This window comes from Salvia splendens, chromosome 1 (genome assembly GCF_004379255.2).
Source record: "Salvia splendens isolate huo1 chromosome 1, SspV2, whole genome shotgun sequence".
NCBI classification, from domain to species: domain Eukaryota; kingdom Viridiplantae; phylum Streptophyta; class Magnoliopsida; order Lamiales; family Lamiaceae; genus Salvia; species Salvia splendens.
Genome location: NC_056032.1, coordinates 28,071,791 through 28,089,717, shown reverse-complemented (window position 1 = coordinate 28,089,717; position 17,927 = coordinate 28,071,791). Strand labels below are relative to the sequence as shown.

At 43.0% G+C, this 17,927-nt stretch overlaps 1 protein-coding gene and 1 pseudogene across 3 annotated transcripts; one reads left to right on the top strand and one right to left on the bottom strand.

Annotated features, from left to right (window-relative positions):
- The first annotated feature begins 30 nt into the window (after positions 1 to 30).
- LOC121746391 (calmodulin-binding transcription activator 6-like) lies at positions 31 to 13,708 on the top strand. 3 transcript variants are annotated; one of them, XM_042140209.1, is made up of 13 exons: positions 31 to 301; positions 8,440 to 8,565; positions 8,692 to 8,807; positions 9,259 to 9,347; positions 9,454 to 9,499; positions 9,577 to 9,685; positions 9,948 to 10,067; positions 10,153 to 10,214; positions 10,311 to 10,733; positions 11,159 to 11,856; positions 12,195 to 12,741; positions 13,000 to 13,308; positions 13,383 to 13,708. In XM_042140209.1, exons 1-13 carry the CDS (start codon positions 235 to 237, stop codon positions 13,425 to 13,427), a joined length of 2,757 nt encoding a protein of 918 aa, XP_041996143.1. In that variant the 5' UTR covers positions 31 to 234; the 3' UTR covers positions 13,428 to 13,708. The 3 variants fall into 3 exon arrangements, with proteins under 3 accessions (XP_041996143.1, XP_041996134.1, XP_041996152.1); XM_042140200.1 differs by having other exon boundaries at positions 9,571 to 9,685; XM_042140218.1 differs by lacking the exon at positions 31 to 301 and adding an exon at positions 7,380 to 7,431 and having other exon boundaries at positions 9,571 to 9,685.
- Positions 13,709 to 13,880: 172 nt separating this feature from the next.
- On the bottom strand, positions 13,881 to 14,793 carry LOC121803967 (annotated as a pseudogene).
- Between the last annotated feature and the right edge of the window lie 3,134 nt (positions 14,794 to 17,927).

Below are 17,927 nucleotides of genomic sequence, written 5' to 3'. Positions count from 1 at the left end.
TTCATATCACATTTATTGTACGTGACAACAACCAATTTCTCACACTGAAAAACAGCCCAATATTTTCAAACCCCCTTTTCTTCAATTCTTCACTGCCCCCACGCATGAATTCTTAAGCCTAACGAAGTAAAGATTGCCCTTTTGCTGGTTATCGGTACTTCCCTGAGCTTAAATCATCCAATTATTGGGGAATTCTACAGTTTTTGGACTCGTGGAGTGATCTGCTGACTACAGATGGAGGGTAACAGTGTGCCGGGTGGACTCGTTGGGTCGGAGATTCATGGCTTCCGAACCATGGAAGGTTCAAATTTAGCTAATCTGTGCATGCCCACGTTGTGTTTGCGTGAATTCCAACTGTTGATAGTTCTTTTGGTACATTTTGGGAGGTGTTTGAGCCATGTTAGTCAACTGATGAAGCGGCGAATTTTTGATGTTTGTAAATGCAGGAAATAAATGAAGATCAACACAGAGATTTTACGTGGTTCGATTTACTGAGGTAAATCTACGTCCACGGGGAGAAATGGGGGCAGGTTTGTATTGCTTGATCTGCGAATTACAGCTTACAACACTGGCCTGCTTTATGATATTCTCTCTAGAGAGCTTTTTAGAATTTAACAGAAGAAGAAAAAGAGACCTTATCTATCTGACCTAGGTTCTATTTATACAGTGAACCAAGATCGTGGCATGCAGCATTTATTAGGTAGTGGATGTCGTGGAGATCGTGGCGACCTTGCATGGGTCCACTATCCTGCATGAGTTAATGACTGCTTGACACCACTAAATAGATCGTCGGTGTAGTGGAGGTGGAAATCCTGCATGAGTCCACTATCTCCTAGTTCGGTCGAATACTGAGACCGAACTGCTGAATTATTGCCGAGCAGCTTTTGCCGATCTGAGAGTAGAGCTTGATGCCGACCTGAGAGCAGAGCTTGATGAGTTGGCTTTCACCGAGCTGTAGGCTGGGGCCGAACTCTTTGGTTGTGCCGAACTGAACTCTTTAGTCACGCCGGACTGATACTCTTTAGTCATGCCGAACTGATACTCTGTCTTGGGCTTTACTGCTGTTGGGCTTGTTTAGTACGTACTCCATCACTACCCCCTCCGAAAAGTGAAGTGAATCACTTCGGCATTCTGGATAAAAGTATGGGGTAAGTTGATGTTTGTCCACGGTCTCATGAAGTGAACTCTTCTTTGACCGGACTTGGTTTGTGTCCTAATTTGGCGAGTTTTATCGCTCGGATCGGACTTTCCGTTGTCCTAATTTGGGGATCGGACTTTCCCTTGTCCTAATTTGGGGATCGGACTTTCCCTTGTCCTAATTCGGCGAGTTTTATCGCGTGGATCGGACTTTCCCTAGTCCTAATTCAGGCAAGTTTTATCGCGAGAATTGGACTTTTGTTGCAGTTCGTTTCAGACGAAGTGCTTGTTTAAGCTGAATTGTGGTCTTGTATCCTCTTTAGAAGCTTTGACGCACAATCGTGGGCTTGTTGCAGCTCGTTTCAGACGAACTGCTTGTTTAAGCTGAATTGTGGTCTTGTATCCTCTTTAGAAGCTTTGACGCACAATCGTGGGCTTGTTGCAGCTCGTTTCAGACGAACTGCTTGTTTAAGCTGAATTGTGGTCTTGTATCTTCTGTAGAAGCTTTGACTCATAATTGTTTAGCTTGTATATGTTCTAAGAAGGGGATCAGCCTTCGAAGAACAAGATACCTCAGTAACATTTGTAAGAGACGACACGCACAGAGACAGACAAAACACACAAACAAAACGCACAGAGACAAATAAAGACCAAGTAAACCAAATAAAGCACATTGAGCAAACAGGACTCAAGACTGACTGACCGGACTGTCTCTTACAAATGGAACTTTTTGAGGTTGGAAATGTGCCATGTTCGGGGTACCTGTTCTCCTGACATGTGAGCCAATTTGTAAGACCCTTTGCCGAGGACTTCTGATACCCGATACGGACCTTCCCATGTGGGTTCGAGCTTGCCCAGCTTTTCTGCTCGGCTTACTTCGTTGTTTCTCAGGACGAGATCTCCTACTTGAAATTGCAGCTTCTTCACCCTTTGGTTGTAATACCGGGCTACTTGCTCCTTGTACTTGGCTGCTTTTATGCATGCCAATTCTCTTCTTTCTTCGGCAAGATCTAGCTCGGCTCTCAGTCCGTCGTCGTTCATTTCTGAGGAGAAATTTAGAGTTCGGGGACTGGGTACGCCGATCTCCACCGGAATTACGGCTTCAGTGCCGTATACCAGACTGTACGGAGTTTCACCGTTGGAGGTTGTGGGTGTAGTTCGGTAGGACCATAGGACTTGAGGGAGATTTTCTACCCATTGTCCTTTGGCTTGTTCTAACCGAGCTTTTAACCCCTTCACCAGGATACGATTTGTTACCTCCGTTTGTCCGTTTGCTTGTGGATGAGAGACCGAAGTGAACCGCTGTTGAATATTCAGCTCTTGGCACCAATTCTTGAACGTCTTGTCGGTGAACTGAGTCCCGTTATCCGAGTTGAGGATGTGGGGTATGCCAAATCGGCACACTATGTTCTTCCAGACGAAATCCAATGCCTTCGAGCTCGTTATCGTAGCTAATGGTTCAGCTTCCACCCACTTCGTAAAGTAGTCCACGGCAACGATTAGGAATTTCATTTGCCGAGGAGCTTGAGGAAGTGGTCCCACTATGTCTATGCCCCATTGCATGAAAGGCCAAGGACTTTGCATAGTGGATAGATCGGTCTGCGGCATCCTTGGGATATTTGCATGGATTTGGCACTTCGGGCATGTCTTGACGAGCTGCACTGCTTCTTGTACCAAGGTTGGCCAATAATATCCCCATCTTAGAACTTTTTTAGCTAAAGCTCTAGCTCCGATGTGGCTGCCGCACGATCCTTCATGAACTTCTCTGAGGATGTAGTCCGTCTCTTCTGGTCCTACGCACCGCAATAACGGCTGGAGGTAAGACTTTCTAAAGAGGACTCCTTCATGAAGTTCGTACCGAAGTGCTCGGCACGCGATCTTCCGAGCTTCTCTCTTATCCTCGGGCAATTGTCCTTGATCCAGATACTGCAAGATCGGCGTCATCCAGTTCGGCGAGCTGGATACTGAATGTACCTCGGCTTCATCAATGCTTCGATGCATTAATTCTTCCGCCTTTGAGCTCGGATCTGAGGCCAACTTACTTAAAGTATCTGCTCGGCTATTTTCCGCTCTGGGAACGCGGATTATCCGAAAATAGGAGAAACTTCGGCTGATGCTTTGCGCTTTGTCCAAATACTTCTTCATTCTCTCGTCACGAGCTTCACTTGTACCCAACATGTGATTTACTATGACTTGTGAATCACAATGGACTTTGAGAGATTTGACGAGCAGACTTTGCGCTAACTGGAGTCCGGCAAGGAGGGCTTCGTACTCGGCTTCATTATTAGTAGTGGGGAATAGGAACCGAAGTGAGTAGGTTACCTCGTGTCCGTCGGGAGCGACGAGCAAAATACCAGCTCCACTTCCCATCTTGTTTGAAGCTCCATCTACGAATCCGCTCCAGCAGTCTGGCGGCTCTACTTCGGATTCCAAGGGCTGTGCTAGTTCGGCATTGGCAGACTTTTTCTGTTCGGCAATGACAGGGATTGCTTGATCGAACTTGGCCTCTGCAAGAAAATCTGCCAAGGCTTGTCCCTTGATGGCTTTCCGAGGTAGGTACTCGATTGAGTGTTCTCCCAGCTCTATGGCCCATTTGGCGATTCTGCCTGATGCTTCTGGCTTGGTCAAAACTTGCCGAAGAGGCAGATCGGTTAAGACGCATACCTTGTGAGCATAGAAGTATGGCCGCAGTCTCCTTGCTGCATTTACTAACGCCAGAGCAATTTTTTCCAGAGGTTGATACCTTGTTTCTGGACCTCTTAATGCTCGGCTGGTAAAGTAGATGGGAAACTGCTTTAGGCCTTCTTCTCGTACAAGCACCGCGCTGATGGTTTGATCTGATGCCGCTAAGTATAAGAATATTACTTCGGCTTCGGTTGGAGCAGAGAGAATAGGAAGCTCGGCTAGATAACTTTTGAGCTCGTCAAAGGCCTTTTTCTGCTCGGCTCCCCACTCGAACTTTGGTGCTTTTTTCAACACTTTGAAGAACGGCAGTTGCTTTTCGGCTGCTTGGGAAAGGAATCGATTCAGTGCGGCTAGACATCCGGTTAGCCTTTGCACGTCATGTATGGACTTCGGCATTGCCATGTTTTGTACGACTTGAACTTTTGAAGGGTTTGCCTTGAGTCCGTCCTTTGAAACCCAACAACCCAGAAATTTTCCTGAATCTACCAAAAAGGTACATTTTTGGGGGTTGAGTTTGAGGTTGGCTTTTCGGAGCACGTCGAGAGTGGATTTGAGGTTGTCTTCGTACTCCGAAGTGCTTTTGCTTTTGACAACTATGTCGTCGACATACACTTCAACCTGTTTCCCGATTAGGTGCCGAAAAAGCTTGTCTACCATCCTTTGATAAGTGGCTCCGGCATTCTTTAAACCGAATGGCATCTTTTTATAAGCGAAAATGCCGAAATCGGTGATGAAAGCTGTTTTCGGAGCGTCACTCTCATCCATCAACACTTGGTGATATCCTTTGTATAAATCAAGAAAACAGAAAATTTCGAAGCCGATCAAAGCTTCTACTTTTTTATCTATATTCGGAAGGGGATAGCAATCTTTTGGACAGTGCTTGTTTAGATCGGTAAAATCTATGCACATCCGCCATCCTCCTCCTTTTTTCTTGATCATCACAGGATTGGCCACCCAAGAAGGATATTTCACCTCGAATAGTACATCCGCTTTTAGTAATTGGCGGACTTCGTCATGGATGACTTGGCTTCTTTCTGCCGCAAAGAGTCTTTGCTTCTGTTTTACTGGCCGGATTGAAGGATCAATATTTAACCGATGAGTGATTACCTCGGGGGGCACTCCGGTCATGTCCAACGAAGACCATGCAAAGACATCTTTGAACTCCTTGAGGAGCTGAATGGTCTTTTCCCGGAGTAGAGGCGTTCCTGCGAAGCCGATCTTGACCGTTCTGGATGGATCATCTTCGTATAACTGAACGGTCATTGAGTTCGGCTCTGAAGTGACTTCGGTCATCTCGCTTGCCTCCGACTCCGGTTGCTGTGATTGCTATGCTTGATGGTGCCGAAGTGATTGCTCGGCACTTTTAAGCGCAATCTGCAGACATTCTTTTGCTCTCTTTTGATCACCTCGGACGACCGCTATCCCACCTTTAGTGGGGATCTTGATGGTGAGGTGATAAGTAGAGCAAACGGCCCGAACTGTGTTGAGCCAGTCCCTCCCCAGGATGATGTTGTACGGAGACCGAGCTTTCACCACAAAGAACTCGATCATCGTATTGGAGCTTGTAGGCGCTTTTCCCACCGTGATCGGAAGGCTGATAATACCTTCAGGGCGGGTGTCCTCCTGGGCGAAACTTTTCAGAGGAAGTGGAGCCGGACTGAGCCGAGCTGGATCCATTTCCATTTTATCGAAACATTCTTTAAAAAGAATGCTGACTGACGCTCCTGTATCCACAAATACTCTGTGGACCAGTTTGTTTGCCACCCCGGCTTGAATGACAATAGCGTCTTGGTGAGGAGAGATGGCTGGGACGGGATCGGCATCTGAAAATGTAATCACTTCGTCTTTCTTCAGCCTTTTATGTGTTGGTTCCTCTTGATTGGAACCTCTGCGTTCTGCTTTTAGGGACGACTTAGTCTTCCCGGCTGGGAGAGCATCAATAGTCAGGATTACTCCATCATATTGCGGCTCGTCGTCGTCTTCGGGATCCTCATGCCTTTTCGGATCCTGAGGATTGCAGTTCGCACCTCTCTGCTTTTTGTTCTTTTTCGGCTGCTTGCTTTGGTATTTTTTTAACGTTCCTGTTTTCACAAGAACATCAATACCTGCAGCCAAATCTCGGCACTCCTCGGTATCGTGACCGTGGGTTTGATGGAAGGAGCAATATTGATCCTGAAGTCGCCGTGCGGCTGATTTCGTCATCCGCTTTGGTTTTTCGAACATATCGGAATGTAGTTCGAAAATTTCCGCTCTTGACTTGTTTAATGGTACGAACTGAGCGGGCGGCTTCTCAGGATTGAGACGTGGCCCCAATCTGCCTTGTACCGGTGCCCTTTGAATTCTTTCAAAAGGAGTTCGGCGAGGAAGCACCTGGTCGCTTTGATCGGGCTTCCTTTTGTCTCCTTGGGATGAGCTGTCTAACGACCGTTTTCGACGGTCTGCCTCATCCGCACGAGAAAACTGGTCCGCAATGTCCCACATTTCTTGAGCTGTTTGCGGACCGCACTCCACGAGCTTTCTGTAGAGAGCTCCGGGCAGGATTCCATTTTGGAATGCCGAGATGACAAGTAGATCATTGAGATTATCTACTTGTAGGCATTCCTTATGGAATCTCGTCAGGAAGTCGCTGATCTTTTCGTCGCGACCTTGACGTATAGAAAGCAGCTGAGCCGAAGTGATTCGGGCTTCCGCTTTCTGAAAGAACCTCCTGTGGAAAGCATCCATGAGATCTCGGTAGGATCTGATGCTGCCTTGAGGAAGGCTGTCGAACCACCTTCTGGCGTTCCCGATGAGCAGCTCGGGGAACAGCTTGCACATGTGGACCTCATTGAGACCCTGGTTCGCCATATTATATTGATAGCGTCCCAAGAAGTCATGAGGATCCTCTAGCCCGTCATAAGTCATTGACGGTGTCCGATAGTTCCGCGGCAAAGGAGTTCGGGTGATGTCGTCCGAGAATGGAGTCTTTAATGCTCCGTACATGGCGAACCCGACATCTCTTCGGTACGGAGGAGATGGAGTTCTCCTGTGGTTCCGGTACCGAGGAGGAACATGTCGGGGTTGAGGATTCTTTCTCCTGGAAGACACGTCACTACTGCGGTAGTGACTTTCATGTCTGGATGAGGAGGGAGAATCCGCCGTTGTCTTCTCCGACTGTTGGCTCTTCTGCAGGAAGGTTAAGAACTCCTCCTGCTTCTCGGCCAAGAACAGCTTGACAGCCTCGTTCAAATTGGGCTGCTGGGAAGACTCGGTGCGATGACTCCTGGAGTGGCTTGCTCCTTCTTCGTGAGAACCGGAGGTAGACGTCTCCCGAGGCCGTTTTTCAGACCTGCGAGCTGGACTAGCTTCCTCACGGTTATCACGAACAGTATTATGGGTGTTATGTGATCTGGTATGCATTTTTTTTTTTTTTTTTTTTGGAGTAGAAAAAGGGTCAAAAATTCGCTTTATCACAAATTTGGTTCTCTGTTTCCCACAGACGGCGCCAGTGATGAAGCGGCGAATTTTTGATGTTTGTAAATGCAGGAAATAAATGAAGATCAACACAGAGATTTTACGTGGTTCGATTTACTGAGGTAAATCTACGTCCACGGGGAGAAATGGGGGCAGGTTTGTATTGCTTGATCTGCGAATTACAGCTTACAACACTGGCCTGCTTTATGATATTCTCTCTAGAGAGCTTTTTAGAATTTAACAGAAGAAGAAAAAGAGACCTTATCTATCTGACCTAGGTTCTATTTATACAGTGAACCAAGATCGTGGCATGCAGCATTTATTAGGTAGTGGATGTCGTGGAGATCGTGGCGACCTTGCATGGGTCCACTATCCTGCATGAGTTAATGACTGCTTGACACCACTAAATAGATCGTCGGTGTAGTGGAGGTGGAAATCCTGCATGAGTCCACTATCTCCTAGTTCGGTCGAATACTGAGACCGAACTGCTGAATTATTGCCGAGCAGCTTTTGCCGATCTGAGAGTAGAGCTTGATGCCGACCTGAGAGCAGAGCTTGATGAGTTGGCTTTCACCGAGCTGTAGGCTGGGGCCGAACTCTTTGGTTGTGCCGAACTGAACTCTTTAGTCACGCCGGACTGATACTCTTTAGTCATGCCGAACTGATACTCTGTCTTGGGCTTTACTGCTGTTGGGCTTGTTTAGTACGTACTCCATCATCAACATTTAGGTTTAGGGTTTCTGTAGCTTCACTTATCTTTAATCTTGAAGTCTTAGGGGGAGGGGGTTTCTTATGCTGGTTAGTTGTTATAGCCTATTTTTGGTCTGATTTTGACCAATCATAAGTTAGGGTGGCTGGGGGATTTGGACCTTGGCCTACTTTCTAGTGGAAAAGGTAGTGATTCCCTAATGAGAGTTGTTGATTGTGATGTGTTTGTAGAGTGGTAAATGGAGTATATATGTACTGTTTTTGATTGTTTATCTGCTTTTATTGGAGGAGTAGTTTGATGATTGGTTGTCCAAAATAAAGAAATAACTTTAATCTTGCATGTTTATGTGAGTAGTTGTTGCTTGTATTATTAGATTGACTTTTACAGCTGACTTAGTGCTTGCGTATGTTGAATACGTTAGACAACTGTAACATTGGACGTCGATAAATGGACAGATTTGGATTTCAAGAATATCTCGGAGGAAGCCACATCAAGATGGCTCCGACCGAATGAGATTCATGCTATCCTCAGCAACCACAAGTATTTTACCGTTTACGTCAAACCCATGAAGTTGCCAACAAGTAATACTTTCTCATGTTCATGTGTTTATTTAACATCCGTAATTGCTTGAACCATTTCTCCACACATCAAATATGGATGGAGATTGATATCAGGTTGACTAACTTTATGAAGTTATGGTGAAATAGGTGGCACAATTGTGTTGTTTGATCGCAAGATGCTTCGGAATTTTCGGAAAGATGGCCATAACTGGAAAAAGAAGAAGGATGGAAAAACAGTTAAAGAAGCTCATGAACACTTAAAAGTGCGGTTTTCTTTTATTTTTGTATCAGAGGAGACAGTTACATACTATCTTCGTCCCATCTCCCATGTTACTTGAGTCTTTTCTTTTAGGTACGAGATTAAGAAAATGGTGTCAAATGGTTAAGTTGAGAGGGAATAAAGCAGCAGAGAGAAGAGAGTTCAAAGTAAGAGAGTTTAAATGTGTTGTTTTTTTCCATAGAGGGAAATGACACAACTCGAGTAATTGGGACGAAGGGAGTATAGTTTATTGTGGGTATTGTACTTTATTGTGCTCCTAATGCATTTATTCTTGATTAACTTGTTTTAGAAACAGGTCTCTTTGTTATGTATCAGGATACATTAAAATTTTATTTCTTCTTTATTTTGCACGAAGAGGAACTACTTGATACTTAGAATTTCTGATATATTAGGTTCTCTACTGACATGCCAGCATTGTTTTGGTTGTCATGAAGGTTGGCAATGAGGAAAGAATACATGTATACTATGCACACGGAGAAAACAATACTACTTTTGTTCGCAGATGTTACTGGCTGCTCGACAAGTATGTAGTTATTGAACTCTGCTGGAGTTTAGACAGTTACTGGGATATGTAAAATTTAGTATTAAGTTAAAAAGTAAGTTTCCCGTAACTCCTGCATCTGTTTCAGGTCATTGGAAAATATTGTCCTTGTGCATTATCGTGAGACTCAAGAGGTTTGTCGTCCCTCAGTTTAACAATTATTGGCACTTGAATGCAACTTAGCGTTTATTGTCCTTTGATGTAGTTGCAGAACTCCCTAGCCACACCTGTAAACTCGCCATTAACTACTTGGACTTTGCCAGAAGGATCCGAGCCTGCAATAGACTCGATGTATTATGATGGAAGCATGCCAGTCTTAGGTAATTTCAAATTTGTTGTGATACTCCCTTTAACCAGGTCATTTCTTTTGGAAACAGATGTATTCTTTTTTAGAAAAACAGAGGCTTCGGCTAGTCACAACTGATGATTGAAACTTTTGTCTAGCAAAGTAGCAATTCCTTTGAATTTCCTTTATTGAATACAGATAGTCATATGTTTCATATTATTTGTTATACACTTTCAATCTGAAGAATTTGAGGTGAACTATGACTAATGTTCGATTCATCTCTTCTGATATTTCAGTGCGCAATGACAGTGTGGTGATTAAAACACATGAACAGCGACTTTATGAGATCAATACTCTTGACTGGGATGAGCTTGTGGTGCCAATTGATCCCAACAATCACTGTTCAACACAAGAAGGTATTATCCCTATATGCTTATTTTCTTGACAAATTGCTCAATTTAACTGTTTGTGCATTCAATTTCTTTTAATCTCTTTTTGCAGCTGCAAATACTGCAGGGTTTGAGTTGCCAAATCAATGTCACATGAACAACTATAAAATTAGTGTAAGTGGATCAATGATGTTTGATATATTTGAAGACTGTGCCACTTATTCTTTGCTTTTGTTGATTAAGAATTACTAGTAAGCATTTTGATTGCAGACCGATGCACAATCAACTGATAAGGTATCACCAGAAAGCTCGTACAGCAGTTTCTCCGGACAGGTTGCTTGCGCAGTGAATTGCAACATTCCCAACAATTCATCCTACCAGACAGTGGACCATGACACGACTTTTAGTTCGGATACTAATATTTCCGGACTGGTGACTTTAGGTGGGGTTGGTAATGGCATGCATTTGGTGGGCCCAGATGGTTACCAATCACAGGATGGTTTCGGAACAACACATGTGATTGCAGGATCCCCGGAATCAGTTGATAATCATTCATTGGAACCCTCACTTTTGAATCCGCATCAATCCTACTTGTATAACATGAAGGATAATAATCGCTACTCTCCATTGGGGCAGATATTCACTGTAACTGATATCTCACCGTCATGGGCTATTTCGACCGAGGAGACAAAGGTCATTTCCACTATCACTCTGTCATTGTTTTTCTTACTATGTGTTTCTTCTCTTGGTATACGTCCAATAGTGAAAATATTAAGGTTCTTTGTGGTTTGCCAATTGCGTCCTACTCTTTGACTCTTATGAGAATGAATAAAGAATTCATGAATGAATGATATGCCAGGGAAAATGGTATAGTTATTGTCTTCATATATCTTCAATTGTTAGAATTGAGGTGTTCAAATAAAAAAAAAAGTATATAGATTACAGTATATAAGCTGCACGAAAATCAGCAGATTGGATGCAAGCATATAAGCTTAATCAAATTGCAGTAAAAGATAAAAATAGAGTGTGTTCTTGTTTGAATTTACCTGTACGACTTCTGATTTTTCAACTAGTATTTCTGCCGAAAATAGATTGTTAACTCAATGGTTGCTATGCAGATCTTGGTAGTCGGTTTTTTCAGTGACGGACACCAACACTATGAAGATTCCAAGTTGTACCTCGCGTGTGGAGATTCTGTTGTTCCAGCAGAAGTTGTACAAGCAGGAGTATACCGATGTTTAATTTCATCTCAAGCTCCTGGATTGGTGAATCTATTCATGACTTTAGATGGGTGTAAACCAGTCAGTCAAGTCCTTACTTTTGAATTCCGTGCTCCTATGCAACCCAAAGGATTCATTTCAGCTGAAAATACTGACAACTGGGAGGAATTTCAGCTCCAGTTGAGACTTTCTCGTCTTCTGTTTTCGTCATCCAAGGACTTGAGTATTTATTCGTCTAAACCCTCCCAAAATGCTTTAAAGGAAGCCAAAGTTTTCGTGAAAAAAACTTCCGCCGTTTCTCAGGAATGGGGGACATTATGCAAAATGATCGAAGAAGCGAAGATGTCTTTTCCCCAGGCAAAAGAAAGGCTATTTGAATTGACGTTGGAAAATAGGCTTCATGAATGGTTGCTAGAAAAAGTGGCTACGGGGTATAAAATTACTGATCGAGACGAACAAGGTCAAGGTGTTATTCATTTGTGTGCCGTTCTTGGGTATACGTGGGCAGTTCACCTATTTTCTAAGTCTAGCTTATCGTTGGATTATCGAGACAAATATGGATGGACGGCTCTGCATTGGGCTGCGTATTATGGAAGGTATGGTCTCGGACTCTTGATTTGTCACCAATTAGCAATGTTAAAATATTTTTTCGAGGTCTCTTATGCTTATAAGTTTGCTGTGTCTAATTCCTGCCTTACATTATTATCTCAGCAACTTGGTTTTTTGCTAAAACCTGGTTATCCGGATGTATGGTGCATCCACTCAATCAGGGTTCACCAATCCCGAGTTAGGATATATTCATCTGTTATTAGGGTTTATTAAACACAATTAGGATCTAATTCGGTCGGATGCACCATGCATTCTACGGTTTGTTAGCTAGCAAACCAATTACATCAAATATTTCCATATAATCAAGTCTATATTTAAATTGCAGGGAGAAAATGGTGGCAGTCCTTTTATCTGTTGGGGCGAAGCCAAATTTAGTTACAGATCCAACCTCACAAAACCCCGGTGGATGCACCGCTGCTGATCTTGCTTCTTTGAGTGGTCATGAGGGTTTGGCAGCGTTTCTGGCCGAGAAGTCTTTGGTGGCCCAATTTAAGGATATGACCTTGGCTGGAAACGTTAGTGGCTCGTTGCAAACAACCACGAACGACATGGTGGACACTGGGAGTTTCACCGAGGAGGAAGTGTATCTGAAGGATGCCCTCACTGCTTACCGGACAGCAGCTGATGCAGCGGCACGTATCCAGGCTGCATTCAGAGATCATTCTTTCAAAGTGCAGACGCAAGCAGTTGAGGCATTGAGCCCAGAGATTGAAGCACGGAACATAGTTGCAGCGATGAGGATCCAGCATGCTTTCCGCAACTACGAAACACGCAAAAAGATCGCGGCAGCCGCTAGAATTCAGTACAGATTTCGTACTTGGAAGATCCGAAAAGATTTCCTTAACATGCGTCGTCAGGCCATTAGAATTCAGGTAACTCGAGCTATTTATGTTCTGTATTAATCCATATCCTCTATTGCATCTGTGTGCTGCATCTCACCTACGAAAGATTGCTACATGTCAAGGAAATTTACAAAATTTTGTTTATGAAATTCACGAAAATAGTGTAATTTTGCATATATAGAAAATATTCCCCCGTCCATGAATGATATATAACATTTGATCGGCATCTATTGATACATTGTCTGATATAGTTATGACATGATTCTCATTCGAGTTGTTGTAATGCAGGCTAACTTCCGCGGTTTCCAAGCCAGGAGGCAATACCGTAAAATCTGTTGGTCGGTGGGTGTCTTTGAGAAAGCAATACTGCGATGGCTCCAGAAAAGGAAAGGGTTCCGTGGGCTTCAAGTCCAACCTGATGAAACTCCTCAAGATCAGAGTGAAGAAATTGGCGCGGAAGAGGACTTCTTCAAGGCAAGCAGGAAGCAAGCTGAGGAGCGCGTCGAGAGATCCGTTGTCAAAGTGCAGGCAATGTTTCGTTCGAGACAAGCGCAGGAAGAGTACAGAAGGATGAAACTAGAATGCAGCCGGGCAACGGTAGACTGATAAATTTCTCAAATATTTCACCCTGTTTTTGTTCAATTTCATGAATGCTGGTTGCTCTTTTGCAGCTGGAATCGGAAGAACTACTCCATCCCGATTCTGAAATGGGATGATAAAACACGGTAAAAACGTTCATCTCGACTCGATTCCTTTACATTTGTAAATTCTGAACTCGAGTAGGCCCTCCTCTGTAAGTATGATTGTACAAGTTGGTATGGAGTTGTGATCTTGATTCTCATGAAACTTGCTTGTTGATTGCCACTTCTTTAGACATAAATGACTCATCTAGTGTTTTGCATATCTTGTGTGTATAGTGTTGATGTCATTTGTACACCATGTATTAAAGGCATTGAAAATCCTTTCATAATATCTAGTATATATTTTGCAGTTTGTATGTGCATGTCTTTTTTTGGATACATAAGTTTAACCTAATCAATTTTAGTCTACCAATTTATGTCTTACTAGTGTGAATTCTTCAAAATCAAAAAAATAAAAAATGTAAAAACCACATCTATTCCAAAACTATATTGTTAATATATAAGAGAACAAACAACCAGTACTCACACTCACTTGATGTACTGAGACAGCCATCTAAAACCGTCGCCATATCCCATTCTACGCACAACGCTGCACATAAACACCTCAAGCGGTCGAATGTTGCTGTCATCAACGCTAACCCTACCTTTACCGGTGGTGTAGAGGCCTATGCAATAGCGCAGCTCGTCCTCCGAGGCAGCATACACTAGGTCAATCTTGTTCCCTAGGACGAGGAAGGGGGCTTTTGCCAGCGTCGAGCTCCCTCTTCGACTCAGCAAACCGTTCCCTATCATTGGCATCGACTAGGTAGACCACAGCGTCAACCTTTGCATAGTAATCCTTCCAGACTCTTCGAGCAATCTGATGGCCGCCCAAATCGAAAGCTTTGAATCTTATCTTCCCAATGCTCAGCTCCTCTGAAATTGGATGTTGAGTTGGTTGGTGCTGCATCAATAATTCAACATAATCGAATCACTAATTAAGACTAAATTTTATTAGAACAACTGTTGTAGCTAGACATGCACAAGGTTCTGTAACCGCCGGTTACGGTTCGGAAAATTTCAAACTGGAACTGAACCTTGAGCGTATTTCGCGGTTACGGTTCCGGTTCGAAAACCGTTCCAACCGGCGGTTCTCCACCGGTTCGGTTTCACGATTTTCGGGTGGTTCTGAACCGGAACCGTGAGATTTAAATGGAACCAAAACCACCATTTTTGGAACCGCGGGCCGGTTCAGGTTCCAAATCAGAACCTTGAAAAACACCCTAACCGTAAATCATAGACATCTCTGGTTGTAGCTAAGACAAAATATGACCTCATCTTTCAACATGTGAAGCAAGGTAGTTTTGCCGGAATTATCGAAACCCAAAAACAAAATCTTGGCCTCCTTTTGATGCAATCCCAACGATGCTAACACTCCATAAAACCAATCCAATAAAAACATCCTTATCTATTTTTGAAGAAATGAACTCTGAGATGTCAACAAACAAATTTTTGTACAAGTATATTTATAGACAACTCGAACTGCTGATCATGATGCGTGGAACCTTGCGATTGGTTGAGGAGCGTCATCTGGCCCGCCATTTTTTTTGTATATTTACAGTTCGAATTTTATGCTAAGTTTATATTTAAAAAAAAAACCAAATTCAATCTCTTTTAGCGGAGACAGATTCAAATTAAGTCTATTAAAAAATACACCAAATTCAATCCTTTTTTAGGGGAGACAAATTCAACTTTTGTAATGAATAAACCACAATTTGAACTCTGTTAACATCGCGATCACGACATAAAAGATTTTAGAGTTATTTTAAAAATGGTTATCTGACGGTAAATATACAAACTTTCAATATTTTATTTTTGAATATAAACATATGAATTTGGCCCGGTATTTTCTTAATTTTATCCCCAAAAACTTTGTACTTTCAATTTAATATTCACATTGCCATAAGATGCCGATGTTAAACTAGTATGACTTGCTGAATTGGTATCGAACACTAGAATCAAACCAATTTCATCAAGATTGTATAAATATAGATTAGAATCCCAGAATCACAACCAAGCAAAAGTTATGGAAGCTCAAGAAAAGTAGTAATGGATGAATTAAAGAAATTACAAGAAACCACAATTACTCGGGTTCATCGTCGTCGACAGCCTCAGTCTCGGACTTGGCTAGGCGGCGGGTGTTTATTCTGATGGAATTCCAAGAGAATTTGTGAAAGTTGGAGATGGTTTGTATGATCGGAAACGCAGCAACACAAGAAACAAAACAATGACACCGGATTTACGTGGTTCGACGTAAAAGTCTACATCCACGGGAAGTGCTCTTGATCTTATTCCTTCCCCACGGGTTTACAAGATGAAGAAGAAAAGACAATCTGTGCGTAACTACGAATACACAGTACAAAGAAGATAACTCTCACAAAACTCGATGTGAACCTCACACACTCAAAGAACTCTCAAGGATCTTGACATGGTGAATAAACTCTCTCTTCTCTTGTATCTCACGGTTTCTTCTCTTCTCTTCTTTTAACAGAAACTCTCTATTATATATGCATTGAACGGCTCCGATTCCTTCACTTCTCGCTCCACATCTCAGCCGTTCATCTTCACAACCAACTTTTAACAAACTCTTGAGTAAGTAGCCGTTGTGTAACTGAGTCTCATGCCTTGAGCAATTCAGTGATCAACCGAACTCAACAATCTCCACCTTGAGCATTGAGTTGATCAAGAGTCTTCCATTGTTGCCTTACTCCACCTTAAAACGAAACCACACTGACCAGTTTCAGACAATGTCTGAACTTTGCTACTGGCAGTGGCTTGGTAAGAATATCCGCAGCATTATCTTCAGTCCCCACTTTCTCTACCCTGACTTCCCCTCTATCAATGATGTCCCTGATGAAGTGAAGTCTGATGTCTATGTGCTTTGTCCTCTCATGATGAATTTGATGTTTAGCCAAGCAGATAGCACTATTGTTATCACAGAAGATAGCCACTGAGTTCTGCTTCACACCAAAATCTTCAATAATTCCCTTCAACCAAGTTGCTTCCTTTACTGCTTCAGTCAAGGCAATATATTCAGCCTCGGTGGTTGACAAGGCTACCACAGATTGCAGGGACGACTTCCAGCTAATTGCACTGCCATATAGATTGAAGATGTAACCTGTCTGAGACTTCCTTGTATCCACATTTGATGCATAATCCGAATCACAATATCCCATTAGTGGTTCTTCAATCTTCTCTTTCTGCCTTTTGTACAGAATTCCAGTGCTTTTAGATCCCTTCATATACTTCAAAATCCACTTCAATGCCAGCCAATGGTCCTTTCCATGCTCTTTCATGAATCTGCTGGTGACACTAATTGCGTGAGATAAATCAGGTCTTGTACATATCATGCTGTACATGATGCTCCCCACAATACTTGAATATGGAATAACATCCATTTCAGCCTTCTCTTCAGTGGACCTTGGGATTTGCTCTTTTGAAAGCTTGAAATGCTGAGGCATTGGCACTGCTTTCTCATCAGAATCTTGCATCTTGAACCTACTGACTACTCTTCGAATGTAATCAGTTTGATTAAGCCAAAGTTCACCAATACTCCTGTCTCTGCAGATGTCCATGCCTAAGATCCTCTTTGCTTCACCAAGATCTTTCATCTCAAAACTCTGCATCAACTCTTATTTTATAGCTTGAACTTCTGTCAAGTTCTCAGCTGCCACAAGCATATCATCTACGTACAGCACCAGATAAGCAACTTTTCTTCCATCTCTATTTCTTATATACACACAGTCATCTTATGCAGATTTGTGAAAGCCAATTTCTGCCAAGTGAGAATCAAACTTCTTATACCATTGCCGGCTGCTTTGCTTTAGTCCATATATACTCTTTTTCAGCAAGCATACTTTATCTTCCTGGCCCTTAATCACAAAACCCTCCGGCTGCTCCATGAAGATTGTCTCCTCCAAATCCCCATTTAGAAAAGCCGTTTTTACATCTAACTGATGCAACTCCCAATTTAGTTGAGTGACCACAACTAGCATGATTCTTATAGAACAATGCTTCACAACCGGTGAGAAGACCTCATTGTAATCCACTCCTTCTTCCTGAGTGTATCCCTTAGCTACAAGCCGGGCTTTGAACCTTATTTCCCCTTTCTGAGACATTTCTACTTTCTTCTTGAATATCCATTTTGAACCCACAGCCTTTTGTAATGATGATCTATCAACCAATACCCAAGTTTTATTCTTCAACAATGAGTCTATTTCATCCTTCATAGCCCTCATCCATTGTGTCTTCTCAGAGCTTCTCATAGCTTCTTGGAAATTTGCAGGCTCATCATATAAAACTGACTCTGCAACACACAGTGCTTAGAAAAGCATCTCATAATCATTGTACTTTACTGGGAGTTTTGTTGCTCTCCTAGGCCTATCTCTGGCCAATCTGTAAGAGCCACCACTGCTCAAAGTATCTCCATTACTACGGAGATCATTTCCAGGCACATTAGCTTCAGGCACATCAGCTTCTGGTTCAGCTGCACTCACATCCAGAGGCTCCACCTCAAGGCTAGAACTGCTGGCTCCT